Below are 26,746 nucleotides of genomic sequence, written 5' to 3' on the forward strand. Positions count from 1 at the left end.
CGCGGTCCCGGGTACTGGCAACTCATGCTACGTCACTGATTGTCAGATTTGCTGCAGTATTTGGATTCCACCTGAGGAAATGTTTGTTGGAACTCCCCATTCCTCCAACTCATTTCTGCCTGTTCTGGAGCTTCCAGGTACAGACATCACCCCACATACACACACTTGTGCACGACCACGTATACACGTGGCACCAGGAAATAATTAAATGGTTGAATTCATACCCAGAAATGGAGGGAGAGAGCTGGCTCATGAGAAGCCCCTCCCCAGAGCCCAAAAATCTGATCAGAGCCCAGATCTGATCAGCATGGTGGTGGGTTCCTCCACCCCAAATACAGGTGACAGCACTGTTTGCATATGTTCAAGGTCTCCCCAATCTCCGAAGAAGCCTCCTTGGGGAACAGCTGCCTCTTTTAAGAAATTTATTGAGCGACTTACAGATAAACCCTCTCCCTCGCAAGTGCCCACATCTCTTCTGTGCTTCGACAGCGTTCCTCCACCTGGGAAGGAGTCCGTCCGTCCTGCTGCAAGGAGTTCTGAGTCTCCACGCACCTCGGATGTTTCCGCATCCAAGTGCCAGTCTAGAATTCTGAACTTTGTGCTAGGAGCAATCAAGGAGTTTAGTAGTCCAGGCCCCTCATGGCTGCGATGCTGGTGGCCAAGCGACGGGGAAAGCTTTTGGCTGTCTGCTTGTAGTCCTCAGGCTTGGTCTTCAGGAGAGCCACCATGTTCTGCAGAGCCTTGGAAGGCTGGAGGCCCAAAGCATCCATCACGTTGGCCAGGTAATCTGCAAGGCCAAATGCCGGTCAGAGGGAAAAGAAAGAGGCCGGGCAGCCCCCTCCCCAACCCTGACAGCCAGGCGTGAGATCTGTCAGGACTAGACATCAGCCTGATTCAAAGCCCTGATTTGTCCAAAGCAGCTGACAGCTGCACCCAGAGGAAGGGATGAGTCCCAACAAGGTGGCGCCCAAATCCTTGTCCTGGTGGAGATTCCCAGGGGATCTTCACTGACAGGCAGTGTTGTATAGTGGTTAGAGTGTTGAGCTAGGAACTGGAAGGCCAGGGTTCAAATCCCTGCTCAGCCATGAAACTGACTGGGTGACTTTGGGCCGGTCAGTGTCTCTCAGCCTGACCTAAGATAACCATGTATCCCACCTTGGAAGAATGGGATGGGATGTAAATAATGAAATGGAGGTTGTGAGGACAACCTCCTGGATCCTAGCCAGAGACAAAGCACCAGCTCCCTTCTGCGGAGAGGCAACCGCCCTTACCGATGTCCGTGGCCAGCTGCTTGGTGGAGTGTGGGGTGAGCTCGGGGATCTGGAGAATGACCTCACAGTACGTCTGCATCGTGGCTCTGGCGAGGGAGCCCAGCCAGTAGTCGGCCATGTTGTCCAACTCAGGGAGGTCATCACCTGGGGGCAAAAGGGTGGGGGGAGAGAGAAAGAAGCATGTCAATTGGAAGTCACCAGAACTGAGTTCCAGCACCTCTCAGGTGGGCGCCATTGCCATTCTAAGAGAACAAGGGAGGTGTTCATGGTGAGTGAAGTGTTCTATGGCCTGAAGGAGAGTGGCAGCCCTAGTCTCTAAGGAGGACACCAGCTGTCCCCAGCACCAGTTCCGCCGCCCCTGCACTATCCTGCCCAGGAAGATTTGCATCAGGGCCACCTCGGACTAGGGCTCCCCAGCTGGTCCTGTGAGGGGAAGGGGTCATAGCTCAGGGGAAGAGCACCCATGCTTTGCACAAATAAAGTCCCAGGTCCCAACCCCAATGGCATCTCCAAGTGGGGCTAAGAATGTCCCCTCTCCGAAGGAAACCCTGGATAACTGCTGCTCATGCAGATGGCCTGATCTAGAAAGACCAACAGCATGATGGTTCCTCAGTTCCAGCATTTGCTCAGCTGAAGGCAATGTAAGGAAGAGGTAGAGGAGGAGAGAAACCCACTCCTGGCCTGCTGGGGCACCACCGAGCAGGCTGCCAGCTTTCAATCCACACACCCCATACCACAAGCAACCTGCAGGTTTTTAACTTTTGCCCAACCCTTCTTTCATCTCTCGCTCTTTCCAAAGGTTAGCAGCAGAGTATGGCTCTGGAGAAAACCTCCAGCGGGAGGGAGGGAGGGAGGGAGACAAATCACTAAGAACAAGTTACAGACAGAGTCCACAAAGGCAATGCTTGGCATCCAGAAGGACCTGGACAGGATTTTGGAATCCAAACAGCAGCCTAAATTATAACCAGAAGTCTAGTGCCAGGGCAGACTGCCTTACACTGAGTCAGAAAATTGGCCCATCTAGCTCAGTATTGTCGACACTGATTGGCAGCAATGGCTCACCGGGGTATCAGGCAGGGGACATTCTCTGGAACCAGGGCGGTTTTGCATGCAAATCTGATGTTCTGCCACTGAGTTACTACAGCCTTCCCCAAAAGGGAAGATCCTGGGGCACCAGCAGCCCATTTGTCTTCAGGGAACATCTCAGGGAATGCTTCCAACCCTTCACACCAATAAGCCAGATCACAGTCCTCCCAGACAGATCTGGGCTATGGCGACTGCATGCCCTGAGACACACAGACAGCTGCCTTTGTACAAGGGGCTGAGCGCCAAGAGGGAATTAGAACATGGTGACCTGGGCCACGGCCAACACCGCCCCCCTTCCCAACCCATGGGTAACAAAGGCAAGATTAGTCATGCTCTGCTAATGTTTCCCCGGCAGAGACTCCTGGGCTGAGCCGTGCGTTGGGTGCCCCACTCCCTTCTCATCATCCCAGCACCCAATGCTCAAGAAGAAGTGAGGGGTGAAGAGGGGACCCTCGAGGCAAGGATATCTCCCAAAGGAAGGCAAATCCTGATCCTGGCCAGGGTGAGGGAGTGATGTAGGATGGCCCAGCTCCAGGCACAGCTGTCCAGCTCCCTACTAGAATAAGCCTGGAGAAGAGAACTGAGAGGTGATGGGACAGCCACCTTCAAATATCCGAAGGGAATATCTGAGGGAAGATGGAGCCAGCTTGTTTTCTCCCATGGCTTCAAATGGGAAAGAAGGATATTCCTACTAAACATTAGGAAGAACTTGTAACAGAGAAACGGATGACCTCAGTGGCAGGATCTCCTTTGTTGGAGGTTTTTTAACAAAGGTTGGGTGGCCACCTGTCAGGGATTCTTGAGCTGCAGTTCCTGTCTTGCAGGGGGCTGGCCTGGGTGGCCTTGGGCTTCCCTTTCAAGAATCCAGTTCTATGAATCTATCCCTGCCTGGCCAGACAACAGTCGACAACAGGATTCGTGGAGAGGTAATCCTGGACCATTCAAGCAAAGGAAAGAGCAGCACAGGCAGCAGAGGGAAATCCCAAGAGCAGCTCCCTTTCAAAACTTCGCCTTTCCCCACCTTGCTCTGGAGGAAAGGGCAGCTTCCCAGCATGCAATGCCAGCTCCAGAGCTGAGTCTTCCTGGGTCACAAACGGTTCCAGGTGGAGAGGCAGAGACATGATGTACTGGCCAATCTAGGAAGAAACAGAGGGCGCTCCATTGTCACACAGTCATTTATTTAAGAAGTTTACATACCGCTCTTTGTCAAAAAGGCTGGTTTACAACATAACAGCATAACAAACAACACAGGGTACATACATACCATAATATCCATAAAGTACACACAAAAACACCTGCAAAATGCAAGTCTAAGAACCGAAGACTAAGTAATTATCTGCACATTTCAGATACAACTATAAAGCACGATACATATTTAACAACAGCTGTAGTTGGTTTTTAAAAAAGTATTTCTGAATCAGGCCGGGGGGGGGGGGGGGGGGAGCGGGCATCCAGTACAGCCTCCTGCTCCCACCGTGGGCAACCAGACACCCCAACAGGAAGAAGCCTACAAGCAGAACTCAAGTGCAACAGCAGCACGCTGCATGCCCGCAACTCCCAGCAATGGGTTACACAGAGGCCTCTTGCCTCTGATGCTAAATGTAGTAAGAACAGAAGATGAGCTGCTGGATCAGGCCAATGGCCCATCTAGTCTAGCCTCCTGGGCCAAACAGATGCTTGTGGAAAACCCAAATGCCGGATTCAAGCACAAGAGCACTCTCTCTGCTTCTGTGGTTTCCAGGAAGTGGTTTTCAGAAGCACTGCTGCCTCTGGCTGTGGAGACAGAGCTCAGCCATTGTGTCTAGCAGCCATCAATAGCTTTCTCCTTCTGCATGAATTCGTCTAATCCTCTTTTAAAGTTGGTGGCCATCACTGCCTCCTGTGGGAGGGAGTTCCATAGTTCAACTATATGCTGTGTGAAAAAGGACTTTCTTTTGTCTGTCCTGAATCTTCCAACATTCACTAGATATCCATAAATCTCTAGTGTGAGGAGGAAGAAAAGCTTTTCTCTATGCCATACATCATTTTATAAACTTCCACCCCGTTGCCTCTTACTCGCCTTTTCTCCAGGCTAAATGCCCCAGACGCTGCAGTCTTTCTTCATGGGGGAATGGCCCCATCATCCCCTTGATCATTTTGGTTGTGCTTTCCCTGAGCCTTCTCCAATTCTACAGTATTCTTTCCGAGGTGACACAACCAGCATTAGGGCAGGTCTTGTGTTGTCCTGCCTGCCTGTCTGTCTCCCATGCACACACACACACACACAAATGATCTTACGTTGCTGATGTATTCCAGGGGTGTGAGGCTGAAGTTGGGGAGCTCATCTGTCAGCATCTCCCCAGTGCCACTGGTGCTCCAGCTCTGGCGGGCAGCAAAGCAGAGAAAAAGGCAGCTGAAGCCACGCAGGCACCAAGAACAGCACCAGCATGATGGCTGGAGAGGGAGCCCACTGAGCAGGGAGGTTTTCCCCGAGATGCAGCAACATTCTTGGAAAGATTGCCCCACCCCCACCCCACCCCCTCCTCATCGCAGGCATCCCCACCCACCCTAAACCTAGAGGCACCCATTGGAGTTTCCCTCGCAAGGTGCTGCTCACCTCCATCTTGGAAACCAACAAGAGCTGCTGCTTGATGCGAAGGAAGACGGAGTCGAAGGCCAGCTGGTGGGCCTGCTGGTTGAGGCGCATGAGGGCAGAGCGCGAGGCTGACAGCAGGTTGTGGCTGGTCCCTTTCTCCTAGGGTGGGGAGTCAGGGAGTCAAGGCTGGAGGACACAGGACAGACTCCACCCTACCAACACCACCAATTTTTTTTGTGAGTCTCATGCACCCTGAGGACCAGGGACCACTGGTCCATCTAGCTGAGTACTGTCAACACAGCAGCTCTCTGGGGTTTCAGGAAAGTCACCCCCCCCCAAAAAAAAACACAACCCCAACCTGGAGATGCCCGGGATCAGGGTCCTTCTACAAGGAAGGCAGGTCCTTTAGCCACTGAGCTACAGTGGTCCTACCTTGAGCCAAGACTGAGCATCTGCTTTGCCTATGGAGCCTGAGCTCTGGAGCCCATCGTACAATGAAGCCTCTTCAGAAGGATTCTTGTTCTCAAGCTTGCAGGGAGGGGTGGAGGGGGCTTGTTTGGGCAAAGGACAAGATGGCACCCTCCCCCAAGGCACATACAGAAGCCAATTGGACTGGCAGTTAAATTGGACTGCAATATGAGAGAAAGGACTCCAATATGAGAGGGCAGCTGGCTAGCATGGGTGGTACTGGGAAGGTGGCATGGCGCCTGGATGCTAACCACACCTCCACATCTGCCGCTTGAGGCGGCTGCCTCACTCTGTCCCATCACAGGGACCCACCCCTCCCCTCCTCCCTGACACCATGGAGAGCTGCTGGGAGCCAAGCAGGAGATGCTTGGCCAGGTGTGACTTGCTCAAAAGGCCCCACACTGTGTGGCCTAAGGCAGCCTCTTTTGCAGCTGCACTGAGAAGGGCCCTTTTTGGGGCCACCTGATGCTCCCTCCCTCCCTCACCACCATCCGTCATCAGTTCATGCAACCATCCTGGCTCCTCTCCACATCCCCGCGGGAAGAGTGCCCTGCCCTTTCCAAAGAAGCAACGGAACAGCAAAAGAGAGGTCAACTGGGGCCAACCAGGGCATGGCAGTCCCGGAAAGCAGAGCGCACGGGGCTCTCGACACCCAGCAGGCACGTGGCAGGGCGAGTGACCTCAGCAGGGGCGTGCCCTGAGCGGCAAGAGATCCCAAACCCCCGTGAGAAAATAAGCAAGGGGGCAGGAGCGCCGCAAAGAGGCCCCCGGAAAAGCAAACAGGCTGCTGCAGGGAAGGAGCTGTAACCAGAGCTGCTTGTGTCCCCTCCCCTGGGACAAGTTGGGAATAGGCAGAGACCAAGGGCAGCCTGGGAAAGCACCGGCAGGAAAGGAAGCCTCAAGGGTTCAGGAATGCAGGCACACCATGTATTTAAAGCACATCCTCCCCTTCCAAAAACAGAACCCTTGGGAGCTGTGGCTTGCTCCTCACATAAGAAGAGCCCTGCTAGGTCAGGTCAATGACCCGGCTAGCCCAGCCTCCTGTTCTCATAGCGGCCAGCCAGATGGCTGTGGGAAGTAGCACCCAAACACAAGAGCACACACACACTCCTCCTGTGATCTTCAGCAACTGGTATTCAGAAGCATTGCTGCCTCCAACTGTGGAGGCAGAGCCAAGCCATCGTGGCCAGTAGCCATCGATAGCCCTCTCCTCCATGAATGTGTCCCATCCTCTTTTAAAGCCGCCTGGGTCACTGCCATTGCTGCCTCCTGTGGCAGCGAGTTCCACAGTCTAACTCACAGAAGTATGGTTCCCTAAAAAAGCGCCCTGAAAAGCTACAGTTCCCAGGATTCTTTTTTTTTGGGGGGGGGGGGAATGTGCTTCAAATGCACTTTCAATGTATGGTGTGCGCGCACCCCCTGGTTCCAGACGACACATTCTCTCTCTGCATCTCCCCATCCCCCCTAGTGTGGGGGACAGCTCAGAGCGAGGGGGAGCCCAGTCTGCCCCCTAAGTACAGAGCTCCGCCAGCAGCCAGCTGGAAGCCCCACCTTGAGCGTGTAGAGGGTCTCCAGCAGGGCAGCATACTCGGCAGGGCTCTCTTGCTGCAGGTAGTTGTGCTCCTGCCAGGGGTTCTTGAGGGGGCTCTGCTTCTCTGTGCTGGGGTCTTGGAGGCCGCTCAGGCTGCAGGGGCTGTAGGAGTCCGAGAGGTACTTCCCTGCGGCGGACAGGATCCTGCAAACGGCAGGAGGGAAATGGAGCTGAAGCCCCTCCATGGGGAAAGATCCTTCCCCCTCCCCAATTCAAACACCACCACCCCCAACAGGTCAAGGTCCACCCAGACCTCCAGATCTTACATCCTGCACAGAATGTGTTGCATGACAGACAACCGACAGCTGTCACAAGGTGACTGGCACCCTGCTCCCCCTGAAGCCCACCCAAACTTTGCACAGAAGACATCACCTGTTTGCCAGCTGCTGCTCAAAGTCTCCACACTGGCGCAAGAGCTCCCCACAGGTGGCGATAATCCTGGGGCAGAGGAAAAGCACCTGTGACATCACAGCATTCGTAAGCCGCCCCCAGGCCCAATGGCAGGAGAGAGCAGACATTGTCAGAGCATCTGGTTGGTAAGAACAGGATGCTGGGCCAGGTGGGCCAGGCGATTCCCATCATGCAAACATCAGAAGACCCTGCATGGCCCAACTGTATCCTGTTCTCAAAGTGGCCAAAAGAGGGAACACACCGTTTCCTTCTCATGCTGTATCCAAGAGCAGAGAGAGAACCTAGCCATTGTGGCCGGCAGCAGCTGTTTATATCTGTATCTCCCACTAATCTTTTAAAAACCATTTCAGTTTGGTGGCTGTCATTTGTCTGTACACAACTAGAAGCAGCTTGTTGGAGGGGGGGGAGTAGAGTTGCCCCCAAGAATCAGTGGATGGATTTTTTATTAAGTTCTGTTTCTCAGCAACATCTGCCTTGGCTCACAACCTTGAGCAACCTGTAGCCTTCAGCTCCACAAATGCAGCAGTGTAACTAGCCGCTTTGGTGCCTCGTGCGGCATGTGTGTCCTGCAACCGGGGACGAGGTGTGCTGCGTGGAGCCTCTTTGCTGCCTCCCCAGGGGGCCGAGGGAGAGGCAGTGGGCAGGCACAAGCCCCATGTGCCGTTTCAGGCAGTGCGGAGCCTGCAGGCGTCCAGGAGAGCCTCATGGCTTGGGCACACTGCAGGCCCTGAGGTAAGTGCTGGCCCCTGCGGTGTGGTGCCCAGTGCCAGCAGCATTTCGTTACGTTGTTGACTAAACTAAAAAGTTTCATGAGCCCAATTTATTATTTTTATTATTTTTTAAAACTCATTTTTTGTCATTTTGCCTCCCCCTCAGTGATGACACCCAGGGCTGCCCACACACCCCTCCTCCACCACTGCACAAATGCCTTTTGCAATGCACCTGGCTCTCTCCATGTGGCATGTGCTGGGGTGGTCTGAACCATTCAGGTTATTAGGGGGGAGCCGGGCTTAGTGGGTTGGTACTGCAGAGGAGGGGGGGCTCAGTGTTATGTTTAAATCTGCTCCCAGCTTGCGTGAAACCACAGCTACAGGTACACCATACATTTAAAATATGTTCTCCCCCTGCCCTGCAAGAATCCTAGGAACTGTAGTTTACCCATACCAGAGCTACAATTTCCAGCACCCTTGATGAACTGCTACCCCACTCTCACCGGATTGCGTTCTGGAAAGCGGTCCAGTCTTCTTGGAAGAGCGAATCGGAAGGGATGTCCTCCAACTGGCACTTCTTCCTGATTGACTGGAGGGCGTTGCTGAAGTCAGAGGTGTATCTGCAGAAAGACCCAGAAGTTCAAGATGCACTGAATACCATGCCAGTTTATGATCTTTGATGGCAGGGTCACATTACTGGTACGTTTCTAATTCTTCATGTGTTTTTAATCCTTGCATATACGTTGCTTTGAGAAGACAACTAAGAAATCTACATCACCACCACACAGGGTGAGAGCTGAGCACCAGCCCTCCAGGCAGGGCAGCCATCACAAGAGAGGGAAAGCAGGGTAGTCAGGGCAGCAAGAAGCTACATCCCCCAACCCAAATAACCAGGCTTGCATCTTCTCTGTGCTAAAACTCCCCCACCCCTCCAAAAAGCAAAACTCTGTGGCTTTCATATATTGCCCAGTGTGAGCAGAACAACACAGACACATTGGATTGCATCCAGCTAAGTTCTGCCCTGAGTGGAGCTCAGTTAGTCACGTCTATCAAGTTCAATGGGTCTACTCTTAAGCATGAGCAGTGCTGGAATACAACCCACTGTTGTGGAGGCATCTGTTATTCTCCTTGTCACAGGAAGCAGCCAGGAACTATGTTGGGAGGGGATTTGAACAATCAAACCCCCAGCAAGCCTGTGGTTTTGGGGAATCTGAATCCTTTGCTCACAACCACATTTGGGGATGCATGGGTGGACTGGCACTCACTTCCAGAGAATGACAAAATCCAGCTGCCTTTGCCAATGGCAGGGAAAGCTTCAAACATCCATCAAAGGAAGGGAGGGAGGGAGGGAGGGAGGGAGGGAGGGAGGGAGGGAGGGAGGGAGGGAGGGAGGAAATAACAGCTGACTCGCTAGCCAGCTCCCTGGGACTCACTTGCTGAAAAGGGATCGCAGGGCCTTGAGGAGGCCTCCTACCCCCAAGCCGTCCGTCAGCTTGAGGCAATTGTCCACAGCCTCCAAGGCCAACCTGAAGAGCTTGTTCACGGAGTGGCTGAGCTCCTGCACGCAGTCGATGACCTCCCCGTGCTCCTGCACAACCACAGGACATAAGTCATACCAAGAGACAGAGAGGGGGGTACACCCCCCTCAAGAAGGAACACCATCCCACCTGGTACTGAAGAGACAGGAAATGAAAGCAAATGTTTCCATTCGGACCCAGAAGCCTCCATCATTCCTCAACGCATCCATCAAAAATGAAAAAGCCCTCAGCATTTAAAAAGAGCTGGAGGGGAAAAGGTTCATCTCTGCCATCACTCACCTGGCAGGATAGGTAGGACTGGACCTAAGTAGCTTGGCAGGTGTTTTCACAAGATAAACACCCTCCAAAGGCAGCAGAGCGCCTCAGCGGTGCAAATACCCCCGAGGAAAAGTTCAGGGAGCAAAAACAGCCAGAAGCTTCAGCCATCAGTGCAAGGGGTGACTCAGAAGCCCTGGCCTACAGGAATGGTGGGTGAGCTTCTTCAAAAGCCTTCCTGGACTGGAGTAATGAGGGGGCTCAGAGGGGCTCCTGCTTCAGAACCTAAGAAGAACCTGCAGGATCAGACCTATGGCTCATTTGGTCCAGCATCCTGTTTTCAGAGTGGCCAACCAGACGCCTATGGAAACCAAAAAGCAGAACTTGAGTACAAGAGCCCTCTCTCCTTCTGTGGCTTCCAGCAACTGGTATTCAGAAGCATTGCTGCCTCCAACTGTGGTGGCAGAGCACAGCCATCATGGCTAGGAGCCATCAATAGTCTTCTTGTCCTCCGTGAATCCTCTTTCAGAGCCATCCAAGTTGGTGGCACTTGTAGGAGAGAGTTCCATAGTTTAACTATGCACTGCCTGAAGAAGGACACTTTTTCCGTCCCGAATCTTCCAATGTTCACTTTGTACATCACAGGGTGGGCTTAGATGGCACCTCCCTTATGAGGGGGCATCTGTGCATTCAGCTGGTCAAACCAGCCTTCCCCTCCTGGCATTGTGGGCTGCAATTCCCACCCATCAGTTTCAATGACTCTTGGAACTGCACTTTTTGTTGTTGTTAGGAAAGTGGGATACACACACACACTCCTCACAGACAGGAGGGTCAGCCAATGTGGTGCCCTCCACAGGATGCTGGACCGCCAGCCATCATCCCTGCCTCCTGGCCATGTTGGTTGCTGGGGCTGGGAGCTCAATGCTCCTGGAGGGTCCCTTGGGGTCAACAGGCAGGCAGGCAGACAGGCAGGCAGGCAGGGCTCCCTTACCAAGGGGACAGCGCTCAACTGGATGAGGAGGTTCTCTTCCTCCAGGGCTCCATACTGCAACTGGAAGAGCTTGTAAGGACCATAGACAGCTTCCACCAGCTCTGTCACCTTCACCAAGTTGCATTCCCCTAAAAGCTCAAAGAAAGAGCATCACAGCACTTGTCCCCAATGCTTTTCCTCCCACCACAAAAGTCCCAGGACAGGTCCTAAAAAACCCCACCCTTTAATCCACTATAGGCATTTTCACGCACTCCCTGCCCCCTCCCCCCGTTAGACCCCAAAAGAGGCCCCCTCCCTCCCTCCATCCCCCAGCTCTTTCTGGGTCCTACACTGGCTCCCACCGCATGCCTTGCTGAAGCTCCCCACTCTTCCCCCCAGTCTTCATCGACTCCTTTGTCCTGGGGAGGGGTGGGTTCGGGTGCTTTGGCACCTTCCTGGCACAGTCCAGTGTACCCCAATTTTTCCCTCTACTGAAAAGGCCTACGCAAGCAGGACAGGCAGAAGGACACTGTCCTGGTACAGAAGGAAACTGCATTTTTCACTGCACACATTTTATTTTATGATGGTGACGTGATGTCAGCTGCCTTGTGGGGCCCTAAAATGCTGCAAATCAAACAAACTGAACACCCAGCTTGGGAAGGGTGCCCCGGGGTGAGAGGGAAATAAAAGGCATCCACGTGCTCTTGGCGCTGTGTTTTCAGCCTTCCTTGACTAGAAGTCTTCAGTGAGTTCCTCACAGACACCAGGACAGGCTGCTGCTGCCAGCCAGCCAGAGCTGGGATGATGCAGATGCAGCATCTAAGTCTGAGAGGGAGAAAGGCCTGGCGTGCCCACTGTCGGCATGTGGCTCCCAGAAGATTGGCCAGGACAGACTGAGTACCTTGGGCTGAAGGAGGTTCCCCACCCCAGACCCAAGAGCACGTGAACCCAGGCCAGCAGCTCAAGAGGAGGTTGAAAGGCTGCCTCCCCCCCTCCCACCATGCGGCTGGGTGGGAACAAAGCAGCCGCCTGTTCCAGGAGGGTGCTGGGATGCTACGAGAGTTTGTCGAAAGCAACAAGTGCAAAGATGTATTTACTCAAGGTAGTATCAGAACTGTTCGGCTTCAGCAAACACTTTAAGAACTGTGTCAACACCGCTCAAGTTAGTTAAACAAAGTTTGGTACAAATGTTATGTAACCGATAAATGGCATCAATGCAATGCTAACAAATTGCATTCTGATAAGAATATATATAAATATATCCCGTGCACAGAAAGGAAAAAAAGGAAGGGGAGACGAGAACAAAGATGTTATAAGAAAGAAAGAAAAACTTTCCACTTTTCCACTCTGTATCACTTTACTTCTTTATAATTTGAATTCTTCCTTTAATATTAAAAATTTTAAACAACAAAATAAAAAGGGAGAGAAAAAAAGCAATGTACTTAGAGGACTTGCACAGAGATGGATCGGGACAACACGCAAGCAGGCATGGCTCAAGAGGGCACTTACTCAAGACGGGCAACATGGCGACCTCCAGGCCGCGAGCAAAGTAGACCGTGGCATCGTACAGCCCCAGGAGGCGGCTAAGCCTGCTTTCAGGGCCAGCACGCTCCATGGCAGTGCTGAGGCAGACGGGGATGGAGGGGACCAGGGCGCTGAGCACCTGGATCAGCAAGACAACCACAACTTGGTGGGGGTTCTTGAAAACCTGCAGGAGGAAGGGGAAGCAGGGGATGAGACTGGAGGCTGCAGTCGGTGGACCTGTCTGTAAATGAACACTGGAAGCTTCCTTAAGACAGTCAGACCAGTGGTCCATTGAGCTCAGTGTTGTCTGCACAGACTGGCAGCAGCAGCAGCAGCAGCTCGCCAGGATTTCAGGCAGGGGCCTCTCTTTCAGAGTTCTACCAGGAAATGCCATTGGGGGTTGAAGCTGGCACCTGAACCTGCAAAGCCTTGAATGACACCCCCTATGGCTGGAGGCATCCTGCAGGCTGACCCATGTGGGTGAAAACTTGCCTGTTTCAAAAAGCTAGAAAAGGAAACCCACCCTGAAGGGTCCGTCAACTACAAGGACATGCCGACCCAGAGCTGGTCTGAAAGGCTGGCAGACTCACCAGGCGCTGTTAAAAAGATGGGAGGGAGGGTGCTGATGGCAGCTGTGAGACACATGCAGTTCCCCAACCAACAGCCTCTCTCTGGACAATCATTTTATAGATTCCTGCACTCCATGTGGAGCACACAAGCACAACACTTTCCACAGCCAAAGGGATGAAATATTATCCTACATATTTGCACATCCGGCCAGTTCAGAAGCGACTTGGGATCCATAGCAGCATCTTCTCGCTCTCGCTCTCTCACAAACACACACACACACAAGTTTTTCTCTTTCTCTCTCCCAGAGCTACAATTCCCAGAGTTCCCTGGGAAGAGGGGTCGACCATTAACCACACTGGGAACTGTAGCTCCGGGAGGGGGAAAGGGGCCTCCTAACAACTCTCAGCTACCTTACCAAACTACAGCTCCCAGAGTTCTTTGGGGAAGCTACAGCTGTTTCAAGTAGTCAAATTGTGCTTCAGGTGTATGGTGCTGACACAGCCCATGATTATCACAGCCCAGAGAGGGGTGGGTTGAGAACTCCCTCTGGGCTCCGTGCTATAAAGAGGCCTCCAACGTACAAGAGATATACATCAGCTTTCTCCTTCATGGGTGATAGGTCAGCTCCAGTGACCTAATCTGATGAAGTTGGCAGCAGCCTTCTGAAACTCCAGCCACAATAAACTAGCTGAGCCTCCAAGATATCGCAAGGACCCTTGGTATTATGCTACAGGTGCTGCTGCTGCTGCAAACGATTCCCTTCAGGGACTGCACCTGCCTTGTTGCTACAGGCACAAGCCTCCCACAGTACGGGCATTTATTCTCCCCAGAGATAAGAATAGCCCAGTGGCTGGACCAGGCCAATGGCCCATATCTAGTCCTGCATTTATTCATTCAGCCATTTATGTATTTATTTCGTAAAATGTATATGCCGGGTGATTGTTAAAAAAATAATAATAATCTCAAAGTGGTTTACGAAAAGGATAAAACGATTAAATTGTCAATTAAGATAAAAATTAAGATAAAAAGCGAAAATAACAGTAGACTAAAAGCAGATGAACTTTCTAAAACACCCAAGAACGTTTTCAGCAAGCACCAAAAATATTGCAGTGAAAGCTCCTGCCTGATGTCACTAGGCAAGGCGTTCCAAAGTTGTAGGTGCAGCCATACTAAAAGATTGAGTTCTTACAAATGAGGAACAGGTATGATGTGGCACCTGTAACAGGGCCAGTTCCACCAATCAAAGTGGAACAGAGCTCATGGTTTGTTAAAAAAAGCTATGGTTTAAACAAAGCATCACATGGAAACCAATGTGTGCAACCTGTGAGAAATATGGAGGTACGGGGGCTCCAGAGGAATAATCTGAAGCATGATGAGACGTCACTGCAGCCTCCTATTCTCCCTAATTTATACTCTGCTTCTCAGCCTGCTTTAGCTCCCAGGGAAGCAGAAAGCTACAATTAAGTGCTAGCAGCACTTAAATACAAATGAGAGCCAGTGTGGTGCAGTGGTTAAGAGTGTCGGACTGGGGCCTAGGAGACCAGGGTTAAAATCCCACCACTTGGCCATGAAGCTCACTGGGCAAACTTGGGCCAGTCACTGCCTCTCAGTCTAGCCTACCTCACAGGGTTGTTGTGAGGATAAAATGGGGTGAGGGAGATCTATGTACAGCACTTTGAGCTCCTTGGCATAAAAAGAAGGGATATAAATACCATAAATAAATTAGTGCCACCTCTCCTGCCCCCACTCAATTTTAGACATATGCAGAACTGCCCACACTCTGTAATTCATCTGGTCCTGTTTGTCATAGAGAAGGATGAGGAGCTGTGGCGAAACGCCAGTCAGAATCCCCTACTGAGGAGCCTTCCTCAGAGACTCCTTTTAGCATTGCAAGGCTCCGCAGCCACGAGCGTCAGAAACCTGCATTTTAAAAATATATATCTGAGCGAACATACACACAGAGGATGCCACCAGGATACCAGCATCCACTTCACACGCCCAAATCCCAGACCTGCCCAATGCAATTACAGAAACACAGGAAAAACACCAGCGGAATCTTTTTGTAGAACCGGGCTCGAAACCGATGGCTGCAACAGCCCATTTGTATTCAAGGCCTCCTTCGTTATCAAGATGAAAATGCTAAAAAAAATGCAAGGGAACTCTCCTTCGAACTAAAATCCAGCCAAGCTACACGAGCTGGTTGGGAAAACCCTGGAGGGGATATGCCAGGCCATAAACGAAGTGCGCATTATGCAACTGCTCAGCTGAGCGACTCGGCTACATTTCAAAGAGATGGAGGAGATAGAGCAGCTTCAGAAGCAGCTGCACTCCAAGACCAGACCTACCCCCAACCCCTACCACCCTGGTTTGTGGCCAACTCTTCCACCTCCCTGCCTGGCCCAGCCCCTCCTCAGCCAGCCAGCCCCATGGCCATACCTGCGTGGCCCACTGCAGCTGAGAGTGCCACGTCCCCAGAAGACCATCGTAGAGCTCCGTTAACTGCCGGTCCAAGGGGAGAGGAGACTGGCACAGATCCTGCCACACGGCCACCAGCTGCACCTGAGGGTGAGGATACACGTCAGGGTTGCATTTGCACAAGAGATTGCTTCTATGGCGCCTCTGCTTGGTGATGTGTAAAAAGTGGCACCATATGGATTCAATAATTGGGTTTTGTTCTTCCAGAATGACATGGAGAACAAGAGAGCAGCTTTTTATGATTCTATAACCTGCACCCCAAGAACAGCGGACTGACTTCAAGATTGCCTTTGAGCAAAACAGATGTTATGGTTAAGAGTGTCAGGACTGGGAGACCAGGGTTTGAATCCCTACCCAGCCGTGAAGCTCACTGAGTAATCTTGATCTGGTCACTGCTTCTCAGCATGCCCTACCTCACAGGGTTGGTGTGGGGATTAAATGGGGAGGAGAAGTATGCGTGCCCCCTTGAGCTCCTTGGACGAAAGGCTGGATTGAAATGTAATAAACACAAAGTGAATGAAGCTCATCCTTCCATCTGATGAGCTGTAGGCAGCAGGATGCCAGACATGGATCAGAGTTCAAGCCCCGGCTCAATTTACAGGGTGGCCTTGGGTCTAAGCTGCTTAACAGGGCTGTTGTGTAGACCAAATGAGACAGGGCCACACACCAGCCTGAGGATGCTTAAGTGGAAATCCAATAAAACAGCAACTGCTGCACGGACCACCATTCAAATAAAGAAACTTGAGGCTAGCATTACACACGTGGCCCCCAAAACACTTGGACCAGGGAGCATTCCTGGAGCCAGCTGCTACTCTGGGCAAATCACACACACCCAAGCACAAAACGATGTCAGAAGAGGCCCTGGCTCCCTTGTCAATTTAATTAAAACTGGTATGTTACTGGGAACCAGGGATGAAACCAACACTACTCAGTCCAGCCCCAGCCCGGCTGGTGAACTGGCTGTGTCCCAGGGAAGGGCAGCCCAGAAAGAGGATTATTTGCCACCCTGCCACCCAGAATGTACGCCTTCCCACTGCCAAGAGAGTTGCATAACTCTCACCCAGTGGCGATGGGAATCTGGCGTCACAAAGGAAGGGGCAGGAAAGGCTCTTGGAAGGCACACAAGCGGGGGGGGGGGGGGAGACAGACTGGGGGGAGGGGGAGAAGAGGGTATATGAGTGCCACCCTTGCCTGCCCCCTGGTGTTTCTCCAAACTGTTGCTTGTGCAGTTTTAGCACTAAAAACAGAAGGGCAGGAAAGAGCACCTGGAAAAAAGAGGTGCAAAGAGGCGACGGGAATTTGGGCAAGCCAGGATTGCGACAGGGGCTGGCACCATTCTGATTTTCCCTTGCCACAAGGAAACAGGATTTTGTGTGTCATGGGCAGTAGCAGAGCAGGGAACCAGCAGATCTGACCTATGAGGGTCCAATCCAACAGGGCTTGTGGTGGATGCCATGTGAATTAGCAAGGTGCCATGACGCTGTACAAGACATTAGTCAGAGCAGACCCACAGAAATTAGGGTGCATTAACCTCAGGGTGTCTACTCTGAGCAGATCTTAGCTGGATACAACCCTCAGCAACCAAAATGCCATAAGTGGACAAGAAAAGCACCCCCTGTCACCACCGTCACCACCCCATTTTGTGATCTGCCATCTCCCCAAAGCTGGCCAAGCAACAGGGCAGACGGTGCTCAGGTCTGCAAGAGCAAAAGGAGGGATCTGTCTTCCTCATTCCACCCAGAGGAAGGCAGTTGGGGTTCAATCCACAGCAACTTGTGTGTTTCAGTGGGAGCAAGGGAGTACCTTGTGGCACTTGTAGTAGTAAGCCAGCAGCTGTGGCATCCGGTCGATTTCAGTGAAGACTTTGACGAAAAGGCGGGCCTGATCTAATAAAAGGCAAAAGAGCTTCGGTCAGCCAGTTTTGGGTGGCAGGTGGAAAGACAGAGAGGTCAGCCTCTTGCCCAGGCAGAGCTCAGATCAAGCGGGAAGCACAGAATTCTTTGCCTAATCCTCTTTTAAAGTCCAAGTTGTTGGCGGCAGCAGCAGCAGCAGCAACCCTTTTCATTTCCTAAAGTCCCCCCAAAACTTGTAGGTGCAAATTAGAGCAGATCATTGCTTCACAAATGCTGTCCGTAGACAACCCAGCCCCACTCCCCTCCCTCCCGCACATGTGTGGGTTTGTATATTGGGGATGGGCAAGTGGACAGGTAACCTCTGGGCCAAACATAAAAGCAGGAAATGCTGTGCTGGATCAGGAGGGAAAGAAGCTCAACCTCTCTCTCACAGGGCCAGGCAAAGCCTCATGTTCAGTACAAGGGTGCCCCCTCCTGGTGGCTCCCTAAAAGAGCTCCAAATGATCCAGTTGTGATTGGAGAGTTTGCCAAGGATCCGCAGTGGATTACTACCGTTCTTTAAGAACTTGAGTCTAAAGGATTTCTCCCAGGAAAGAAACAATTTAAAAGATCAAACCTGAACAACCGTCACGACCCACTAACAAACCACCTGCTACACAATTCCTGGGGCAGCTTTGTGGCACAAGGAGCATCTCTACTCCTTGGCCAGAGGACAGCATAACATGTGGCACAGCAGTGTAGGATGGTCCATCTTTTCATATCAAGTGGGCTCCAAGAGTACTTTGACACAGAATCCCCGGGGCCCCACACTGCCTTGTCACATCCGATGGGGGAACGAGGTCAAAATCTGACACCTCCCACCCAGCCCTCCCATTGCCTTCCCAAAGCCAGCTAAGCAAGGTGCCGGATTTTCAGAAGGTGCAAGGTTCTGGCAGGGTCCTGGAGCCCTTCCACCTCCTTCCCAAAGCTGGGGAAAGCACTAACTAGGCTTTGGGAAGAAGGCCTAGTTGGACCACCCTGGTAGTATCAGACTAGGACCTGGGAGATCAGGGTTCGAATCCCCATGAATTTCACTGGGTGATCTTGGGCTGATCATTGCCTCTCAGCCTATCCTACTTCACAGGGTTGTTGTAGGGATTACATGAGGATGGGGACAGCCACTTTGAGCTCCTTGGAGGAAAGGGGTTATATAAATGAATAATAGGACCAAAGGCCACAGACTCACCAACAGACTGAGCATTGAAGGCAGCCACGATCTGGGGGCTGGCCAGGGCCTCCAGCCGGTTTTTGAGCGCTTCCAGATGCACACACTTTTCCGAATAGTCTGGTGTGTCCACCAGGACTGCCAGGCTGCTTTGCATGCTGGTCAGCTTGGCTGAAATCACAGACACGTCCTGGACCCAGAAAAGAACACCACCATTTGGTCATTGGAATTGCCCAGCGAGCACATGTTTTGCACATCCCACCCACACCCGCAAGGCACACTTCTGTTCCCCTTTCATATGAAGTGAAGGACAACCTCAACAGCTCATTTTGCTCAGGGCAGGGGGGGAGGTGGAATCCGAAAAATAGATGGTGTCCATTAAAAAGAAATAACCTTGCACAGTTCCAGCTTGAGAAGAAGCCAAAGAGGATAACCAGCCAGCAGCAGCAACAGAATTGGAGCAGAGTTCCAAACTCAACAAACCATGAGATTCTTCTGCCATGTCAGCATCTTACACAAGTCAGTAGCAGAGAAGCAGAAAAAGTGCACAGGCTGCAGAGACAACCCAGACAAACGCCCAGCAGTCTCCTTCATTGGCTTTTAAAAAAACAACAAAAAAAACCTGTTCCCCAGGCAGCAACTCAAAGATCTCTTTTGCTTTCTAGCTGACCAGGGCCTGGTTGAAGGCTATCAACCCCAATGGCTCTTCTTTGCCTCTGGTCTGAGGCCGCAATACCAGATGCTGGAAGCCACAGGAGGGGAGAGGGTTCTTGTGCTCAAATCCTGACTGCTGGGTTCACACAGGCATCTGGCTGGCCACTGTGAGAAAAGGATGCTGGACTAGATGGGCCATTAGCCTGATCCAGCCACACCTGGGGCTGATGGGAACTGTAGTCCAAAACATCTGTACTGCAAGAGGTTGGCAAAGGCTGACATCTAGAGGTGAGATGCACTTTGCAGCCATGTGAGAATATACACATACCTGTGTTTTAAACGTCTCCTCGATGTCAGCACTGAGGGTGCTCCACTTGTCTGCCTCCTGGAGAGAGTCGGCGGCCAGCTGCATCCTGGATTTCACATGATCCAGTTTGACCAAAACCTGGAAAAGAGGCAGAAAGAGCCGCAAAAGATGACAGCGAAACCTGCCTTGTGTCGCATCTTAATTTTGCAAGTGACAGTTGGTTGGTTTTTGTGTTTTTCATTTTAATGATAAAGGCACTACCTGTGAGTTAGCCATTTCTCTTGGGCTGTTTCTAAATAACTAATGAATGTTGAAAACATATCCAACTAGAAACAGAGAAATTTGGCTCCATAACAAAGCACAACTCTGGGATTTTTTTGGCGGGGATGTTCCATCTACCATTAAAGAATGTAAGGAGAGCCCCACCGGGAAAGACAAGGGGGTGGGAAGCAACCTGTATAGTTCAGCATCCTGTTCCCCAGAGTGAGACAGCCGGACATTCTTAAGAAGCTCTCAAGCAGGGCACTAGAGGCAAAGAGTCTCGCAGTGTCTGCTCCTCAGAGGCATGGCTGCCACTGAACCCGAGGCAGCTTGAGGGCTTTTAAAAGGGGTTAACAAATTCACTGAGGAGCAAAAGGCTATCAGTGGCTACTAGCCACAATGGCTTTGATTTTACTTCCACTGTTGGAGACAGTAATGCTTCCGAATGTCAGCTGCTGCAAACAGCACACAGGGAGAATTCTGTTGCATTAATGTCGTGCATGTGAGCTGCTTCCCTTTGGGGCATCTGGTTGGCCACTGCAAAGACAGAATGCTGGACTAGATGGGCCCCCTTCAGGGAGGCTCCTCTGCTCTTCTCATCTTTTCAGTGCTTTGCTATACTGTACTGTACATACCAACGTGGCAGCCAGAACCAGCAACTGCCATGAGCAGAGTCGAGGTGGGGAAACATCTGTGGCCCTCCTGATGTTCTTGGACTCCAGCTCCCACCAGCCCCAACCAGATTAGCCAATGGTCAGGGCTGATGATGGGAGTCAAAGAGCAACAATAGCCGGAGGGCTGCCAGTTCCCCACGCCGGGCTGACCCCTTCCACGCTTGTGCCTCTTGCAGCCAGCCTGCAGCTACTCCAGGAAAAGGACAGCCCACCTGGCCATGCCAGAGGATCAAGTACCTGCATTGACTGGGCTGTATCCTGCTCCAGCTTCTTAATATCTTCCCTCACCAGGACCATTTGCTCCTTCAGGAAGGTTGCCTCCTGCTTCAAGGCCTCCATCTCCCGGAGAACTCTGGGCATGCTCTGGAGCGCCTGGTGGCTTGTCTCTGCAGAAAGGTAAAGGCAACCATCAATGATTCAGTGGCTTGGTGTAAAAAAGGAGAAGAGATTCCTTATTGAGAGTCCAGAAGCAGGGCAAAAAAAGAGGAATTATATCCCCAGATGACGGGGTATTGGGGAGAGAAGAGGAATCACCAAGTGGGGAAAGCAGGGATGGGGACATTGCAATTCAACACAGCACTGAAGGCTAGAAATACAAGGATATGAACAGCAACTTTAAATTCTGACTTCTCAGATCCCCCATTTCTGAGCATCCAGAACAACCTTGCAGCCTCACTTCTGACCTGTTCATCAGCTTTCTGGAATAACATGTCTCTTCCAGCTAAACTGGCACGCCACACTTCTCTCACCCACTGCTGTTATAGTCAGCATCTTCAGCACAACCAGTTAGAACACATTGTGTCTTTCCATTGGGAAGGCTTCTGCACTCTCACCAAGTCACTTAAAGAAGCGCACTATGTCACATTGCAGACCAATTTTCCCTAACCTACGGTTCTCAAGCTGTTTTGCACTGTAACTCCCATTAGTTAGCACAGCTGTGTGATGTTGGAGGGCTGATAGGTGAACAGCTGTGCTGGACTGGGCCGATGAGAACTTTAGCCTCCAAAAGCTAGAAGGCACCAGGATGGGTTGGCTGGCTCATTATTTGTGAGTCACAACATCTGCTTCTACTGTGGCTGCTATGCAGGATGTCACAGGAAAAACTTCTCAAAGACTCAGCTCATTCTACTCTCCAACAAAAAGACTTTGCATTTTTAAACTTTAAAGTCAACCAAGCTGCTTTCTTCTTCTGCAGTGTGAAGCTTCAAAGAATCCCTCAGCTTTTTTCTCTCCTATTTTCATCAGTTTTCCACCTCATCTAAAAACACACAGAAAATTGAAAAATTGCTACCTTTGAGTATTGCAATAGGGGTCAACAGTCACAAAACCAGGCTCCAGTAAATCCACTTGCCAAGTTAATTATGGAATCAGGGAAATAGAAATAAAAGAGCATGTAAAAGGATAAAAAAGGAAGATGGAACGCCTCTCTCCTTTCCTTTGATAAGCTTTCTACTACTTGTTATTTATAACGGTTCTGGAAGTCTTTTTAAATGCAATTAGACAAAACAAGCAAATAAAGGGGGTAACAGTAGGTCAAAATGAGTATAAAGTTAAAGCCTTTGCCGACGATTTGGTACTGACTATGGAAGAACCAACAGAAAGTATAGAGGAGGTATTGGATGAGATGGACAAATTTGGTACGGTGGCAGGATTCAGATTGAACAAAAGAAAGACAAAAATGATTGTAAAAAATATGGATCAAAATATGATTGAATTAATGCAACAACGAACAGAGATAGAGGTGGTGAAAAGGTTAAATATTTGGGAATTTGGGTAACAGCCAAGAATATTGATTTATACCAAAATAATTATATCCCGGTTTGGAAGGGAATAAAGAAGGATCTGGAGGTGTGGGCCAGAATGAAATTATCATTTTGGGGAAGAATTTCTACGATAAAAATGACGGTGCTACCAAAGATGTTATTCTTATTTCAGACCATACCCATACTAAAGGGTATAGGAATTTTCAAAGAATGGCAAAAAGTGATTTCAAGGTATATCTGGCAGGGGAAGAAGCCTAGAATAAAATTTAAATTACTGACGGATGTAAAAGAAAGAGGAGGCTTCGCCCTGCCAGATATGAGACTGTATTATGAAGCAGCCTGTCTATGTTGGTTAAAAGAATGGATAAAGTTAGAAAATAATGAATTATTAGATCTTGAAGGATTTGATAACAGATTTGGGTGGCACGCGTACCTTTGGTGTGACAAAAAGAGGGTTCATAAAGGATTTGGAAACCACATCTTCAGGGGTCCATTAATAGAGGTTTGGGAGAGATACAAAAATATACTGGAACCAAAAGTTCCACACTGGCTGTCCCCGTTAGAGGTAATAAGTGTGAAGAAGACTAACATGAGAAACAAATGGGCCACCTATGGGGAACTGATAGCTAATGAGGGAGGAAAATGGAAATTGAAGCCATATGAACAAGTTAAAGATTTAGTTTATGATTGGTTGCACCACTACCAAGTAAATGAAATATTTAAAAAAGATCTGAAGGAAAAGGGTTATGTGGAAAAAGAATCAAATTTCCAAAAGGACATTATAAATAATGAGTATAAAATTCTGTCAAAAATGTATAAGATATTGCTGGAATGGAATACGAAAGATGAAGAGGTTAAATCGGTAATGATACAGTGGGCAAAGGATTTTGGGTACAATATTCAATTTGAAGATTGGGAAAAACTGTGGAAAGAGCATTTAAAATTTACAGCATGTATTACACTGAAGGAGAATGTGATGAAAATGTTTTATAGATGGTATATGACACCTGTAAAGTTAGCAAAGATGTATAAGGTTGATAACAAATGTTGGAAGTGTAAAGACAAGGAAGGGACATTCTTTCATCAGTGGTGGGAATGTAAGAAAGTGAAAAGTTTTTGGGAAATGATATATAATGAGTTGAAAAAAATGTTAAGATATACTTTTGTGAAAAAACCCGAAGCTTTTCTTTTAGGTATGGTAGGAAAGGACATCAGAAGAAAGGTAACGGCAGCCAGAATCCTGTTGGCCCAGAAGTGGAAACAAGAGGAAATACCGACAATAGAAGAATGGAGACTAAAAATGACAGACTATGCAGAACTGGATAAATTAACTGGGAAAATCAGATATACTAAAGATCAAAAGTTCATCGAAGACTGGGGGAAATTTGTGGATTATCTGAAAAATATATGTGGTGTGAATACAACGCTAGTGGGATTTAAAGAAGCACTGTAAAAAAAGAAAATAAGTATTGTTTATGAGAAATAATAGGAGTAAGGAGGAAAAATGGCAATACGAAAGAAGGGAATGTGTATTAAAGGTATAACTACGGATGATTGTCAGAGACGTTGAAGGAAGTCAAAAAATAACTATGATTTGTTGTATGCGGGATTGAACGAAGAATTGGATGGAAATTTATAAAATGTATAACAATAAAAATTATTATAAAAAAAAGATAAGCTTTCTACTTCTGACCAGCAATTTAAATGGTAAAACATCTTTGCAAGATAGTTTGTTATTTCAAATTAAAGCTAAAGGCTGCATTTCAGGAAATCCTTTGTGGAAGAAATGCTCAATGTGTTGAACTCATGCACATTTAATCAAAAGCAAGCTCTGAGTTCAGTGGAGCTTACTTATAGGATTTCAGGCTAAGCAGCAGAGTGTGGTTGGGAACAATTGTAAGCTAGGTGGGGGTCTATAGTTAGAATACAGCAGATCTTTCTCCCATCTACCCTCTCCCCCCATTTTAAATAGGGACATTTAAGCCATTGTTTTATTCCCACAGAAGTGTTAAAACTCTAACATGAATTTTGGGTTTTCTCACAAGAGCAAAGTAGTACAGTGGTACCTCGGTTAAGTACTTAATTCGTTCCGAAGGTCCGTACTTAACCTGAAACTGTTCTTAACCTGAAGCACCACTTTAGCTAATGGGGCCTCCTGCTGCTGCTGCGCCACCGGAGCACGATTTCTGTTCTCATCCTGAAGCAAAATTCTTAACCTGAAGCACTATTTCTGGGTTAGCGGAGTCTGTAACCTGAAGCATATGTAACCTGAAGCGTATGTAACCCGAGGTACCACTGTATGTTTGTAATGGTTTGATTAGATCACGTATTATACAGGACATAAATCACCAAAGAGGAGTTTACATGCCAAAAATTTGGTCCTTTCATTGAAGAAAACCCTAATGTAGATTTCCAAATCCCAAAGACAGAGATATCTAGTGATCCAAGTTGGGGGGAAAACACATTTGAGAAGCAGACCAGCCTATGAAAGCTTGTGTCACCAAAAAATTTACTCTTTATTGAGGTGCCACAGAACTGCTAAAGAAACTAGCCATTTTCCCTACATTCTTTTGCAATAAAATTTCTTAAAATAAGCATCTCACTGGCCAGCTTCCACACTTTGTGGCTGCACCAGAAACGGCAATGTAAAAGTGTTTTATTATTTTAACTAACTTGTTTAAACAACTGCACTGGAATGGGACAGTCTTTACATTTTGAAAAGGTGAAAAACTTATAGAACAAATTTCAGATTAAAGGTTTTCTTTTAAGTCAACCTATGTAAAGTCTGTTGCATAATTTAATCAGTCGATATCCATGCTGACAAATTCATACAATATTACTGTGCTGTCAAGGTGAGATTGGACTTCACAGCTGGCTTGCAGAAACTAATGTTTAGCTACTAAGTTTAGCTACTAAGTTCCTGCCCTGGAACCCTAAGTTACGCCTCCTTAAGTTGCTATTACCTTCCACAGCATTGTTGACCTCTTGGATAAAGAGCTGCAATTTCATCACCACCGTGTTTGCATGGGCATCCAGTTTGCCCGGGGCCTCCTGTTGGACTGCTCGGAAGACCCCGTTCACCCAGGCCTTCACCTCAAAATCATCAGCCAGGAACTTGGAGAAATCCATGCTGTCTTCCACTCTCTCCCCTTGCGTGGGAGCGAATTAGCAGTGCCTGGAAGGGTACAAGACGGACAGATGTGAACAAGGACAGGGTTGCAGCAGCTCAGTGGCAGAGCACCTGCCTGACATGCAGTTTCAATCCCCACTAGTGGCATCTCCAGGAAGCGCTGATAAAAGCCTCCTGCCAGAAGCCCTGGAGAGCAGATGCTGCCAGTCAGGGTAGACTAGGAGGTTGGCTGACTTTCACAGGTCACAGGTGTGAATAAGTAATCAATTCAGAGTTCTGGCAAGAGTAGCCTCTCTGTCAGCTAGCAGTCAGAGTGGATTGGAAGGACACAGGGAGACAGAGGGAGAGCTTGGTGCAGTGGTTAGAGTGTTGGACTATAACTAGTTGGGCTGTGAAGCTCACTGGATGACCTCAGGCTAAAGGCTACCTCTCAGCCTAGCCTGGCCCACAGGGTTGTTGTAAGCAGAAAAGGGGGAAGAAAAACATGTATGCTGCTGTCAAACTTCTTGGAGGAAGGGTCAGGATACAAATGAAATACAGTAGTATGCCATACTGATTAGAGACTTAGGCTAGGACTTGGGAAACCAGGGTTTGCATCCCCACTCGGCGATCTTGGGCTATTGACTGCCTCTGAGCCTAGCCTACGTCACAGGGTTGTTGTGGGGGCAGAATGAGGTAGGCCACCTTGAGCTCCTTGGAGAAAAAGGTAGGATAGAAATGCAATGAAATAAAGATGTGAGATGAGGAGGAGAGGGCAAGACCATGCCACTGCCGTCCTTAAATATAGTATTACATTTATGCAGAGAGAATATTCCCTAATCCACACTTATCTATACAGAGAGAAAGGGGTGGGTGTCAGTGAGAGCGAAGGGAGAAAAAAAGTGACTTACTCTTGAAGGAGATAAAGGGTGCTGCCTCTGCCCCTCCCCGCGCCCCTATGTGCCCCTCACCCCGACTTCCTCATCAGGAAATAAGAGGCGTTCAGCACAAATTTCCTTCCCTCCCCCCTCGCCCGCCCCAGTGCTCTGCCTCTAGGGCTTGGCCCTGAGAGATAGACTGCCCCTGTCCATGGCGGGTTCACTGTCTCACCTGCCCGCCCGGAGCCCACCTGCGCGCACGCGCACAGCCCCGTCTATCTCCGTCACTCTTCAGCCCAGTGGGCCGCCATCTTGACAACGGGCCTGGGTTGGCTGAAGCTCCGCCCCCGCCGGCTTCACGCCGGGCCCCGCCCTTCCATCCCGTGGATTGGCTCCGCTCCTGCTGTCGTGGCTCCGCTGAGAGAGACCCCGCCTACACGCTGCGCGCAGGCTTGTCTGGCGCCGGGGCGGAGACGCTTCTGCTCCGTAAGGGGCAGGCAATGAGAAGGCAATGAGTTTGCCCTGAGCAAAAGGTAGCTGGATCTAACCCACTCAGAATATTGATTGATTTATGCCTCTTTACATTCATTTCATGTATT

At 49.8% G+C, this 26,746-nt stretch overlaps 1 protein-coding gene across 1 annotated transcript; it reads right to left on the reverse strand.

The window, feature by feature from the left end:
* Positions 1 to 408: 408 nt before the first annotated feature.
* Positions 409 to 26,510, reverse strand: COG7 (component of oligomeric golgi complex 7). Its single transcript, XM_079952769.1, has 18 exons — positions 26,380 to 26,510; positions 25,124 to 25,335; positions 20,635 to 20,783; positions 19,484 to 19,600; positions 18,523 to 18,691; positions 17,248 to 17,330; positions 15,406 to 15,528; positions 12,385 to 12,583; positions 10,897 to 11,024; positions 9,546 to 9,700; positions 8,616 to 8,732; positions 7,364 to 7,429; positions 6,952 to 7,135; positions 4,954 to 5,091; positions 4,635 to 4,718; positions 3,379 to 3,493; positions 1,272 to 1,415; positions 409 to 787 (listed from the first exon to the last, which is right to left on the reverse strand). Exons 2-18 carry the CDS (start codon positions 25,287 to 25,289, stop codon positions 621 to 623), a joined length of 2,304 nt encoding a protein of 767 aa, XP_079808895.1. The 5' UTR covers positions 25,290 to 25,335; positions 26,380 to 26,510; the 3' UTR covers positions 409 to 620.
* Between the last annotated feature and the right edge of the window lie 236 nt (positions 26,511 to 26,746).

Source organism: Podarcis cretensis (assembly GCF_951804945.1).
Source record: "Podarcis cretensis genome assembly, chromosome: 14".
NCBI lineage: Eukaryota > Metazoa > Chordata > Lepidosauria > Squamata > Lacertidae > Podarcis > Podarcis cretensis.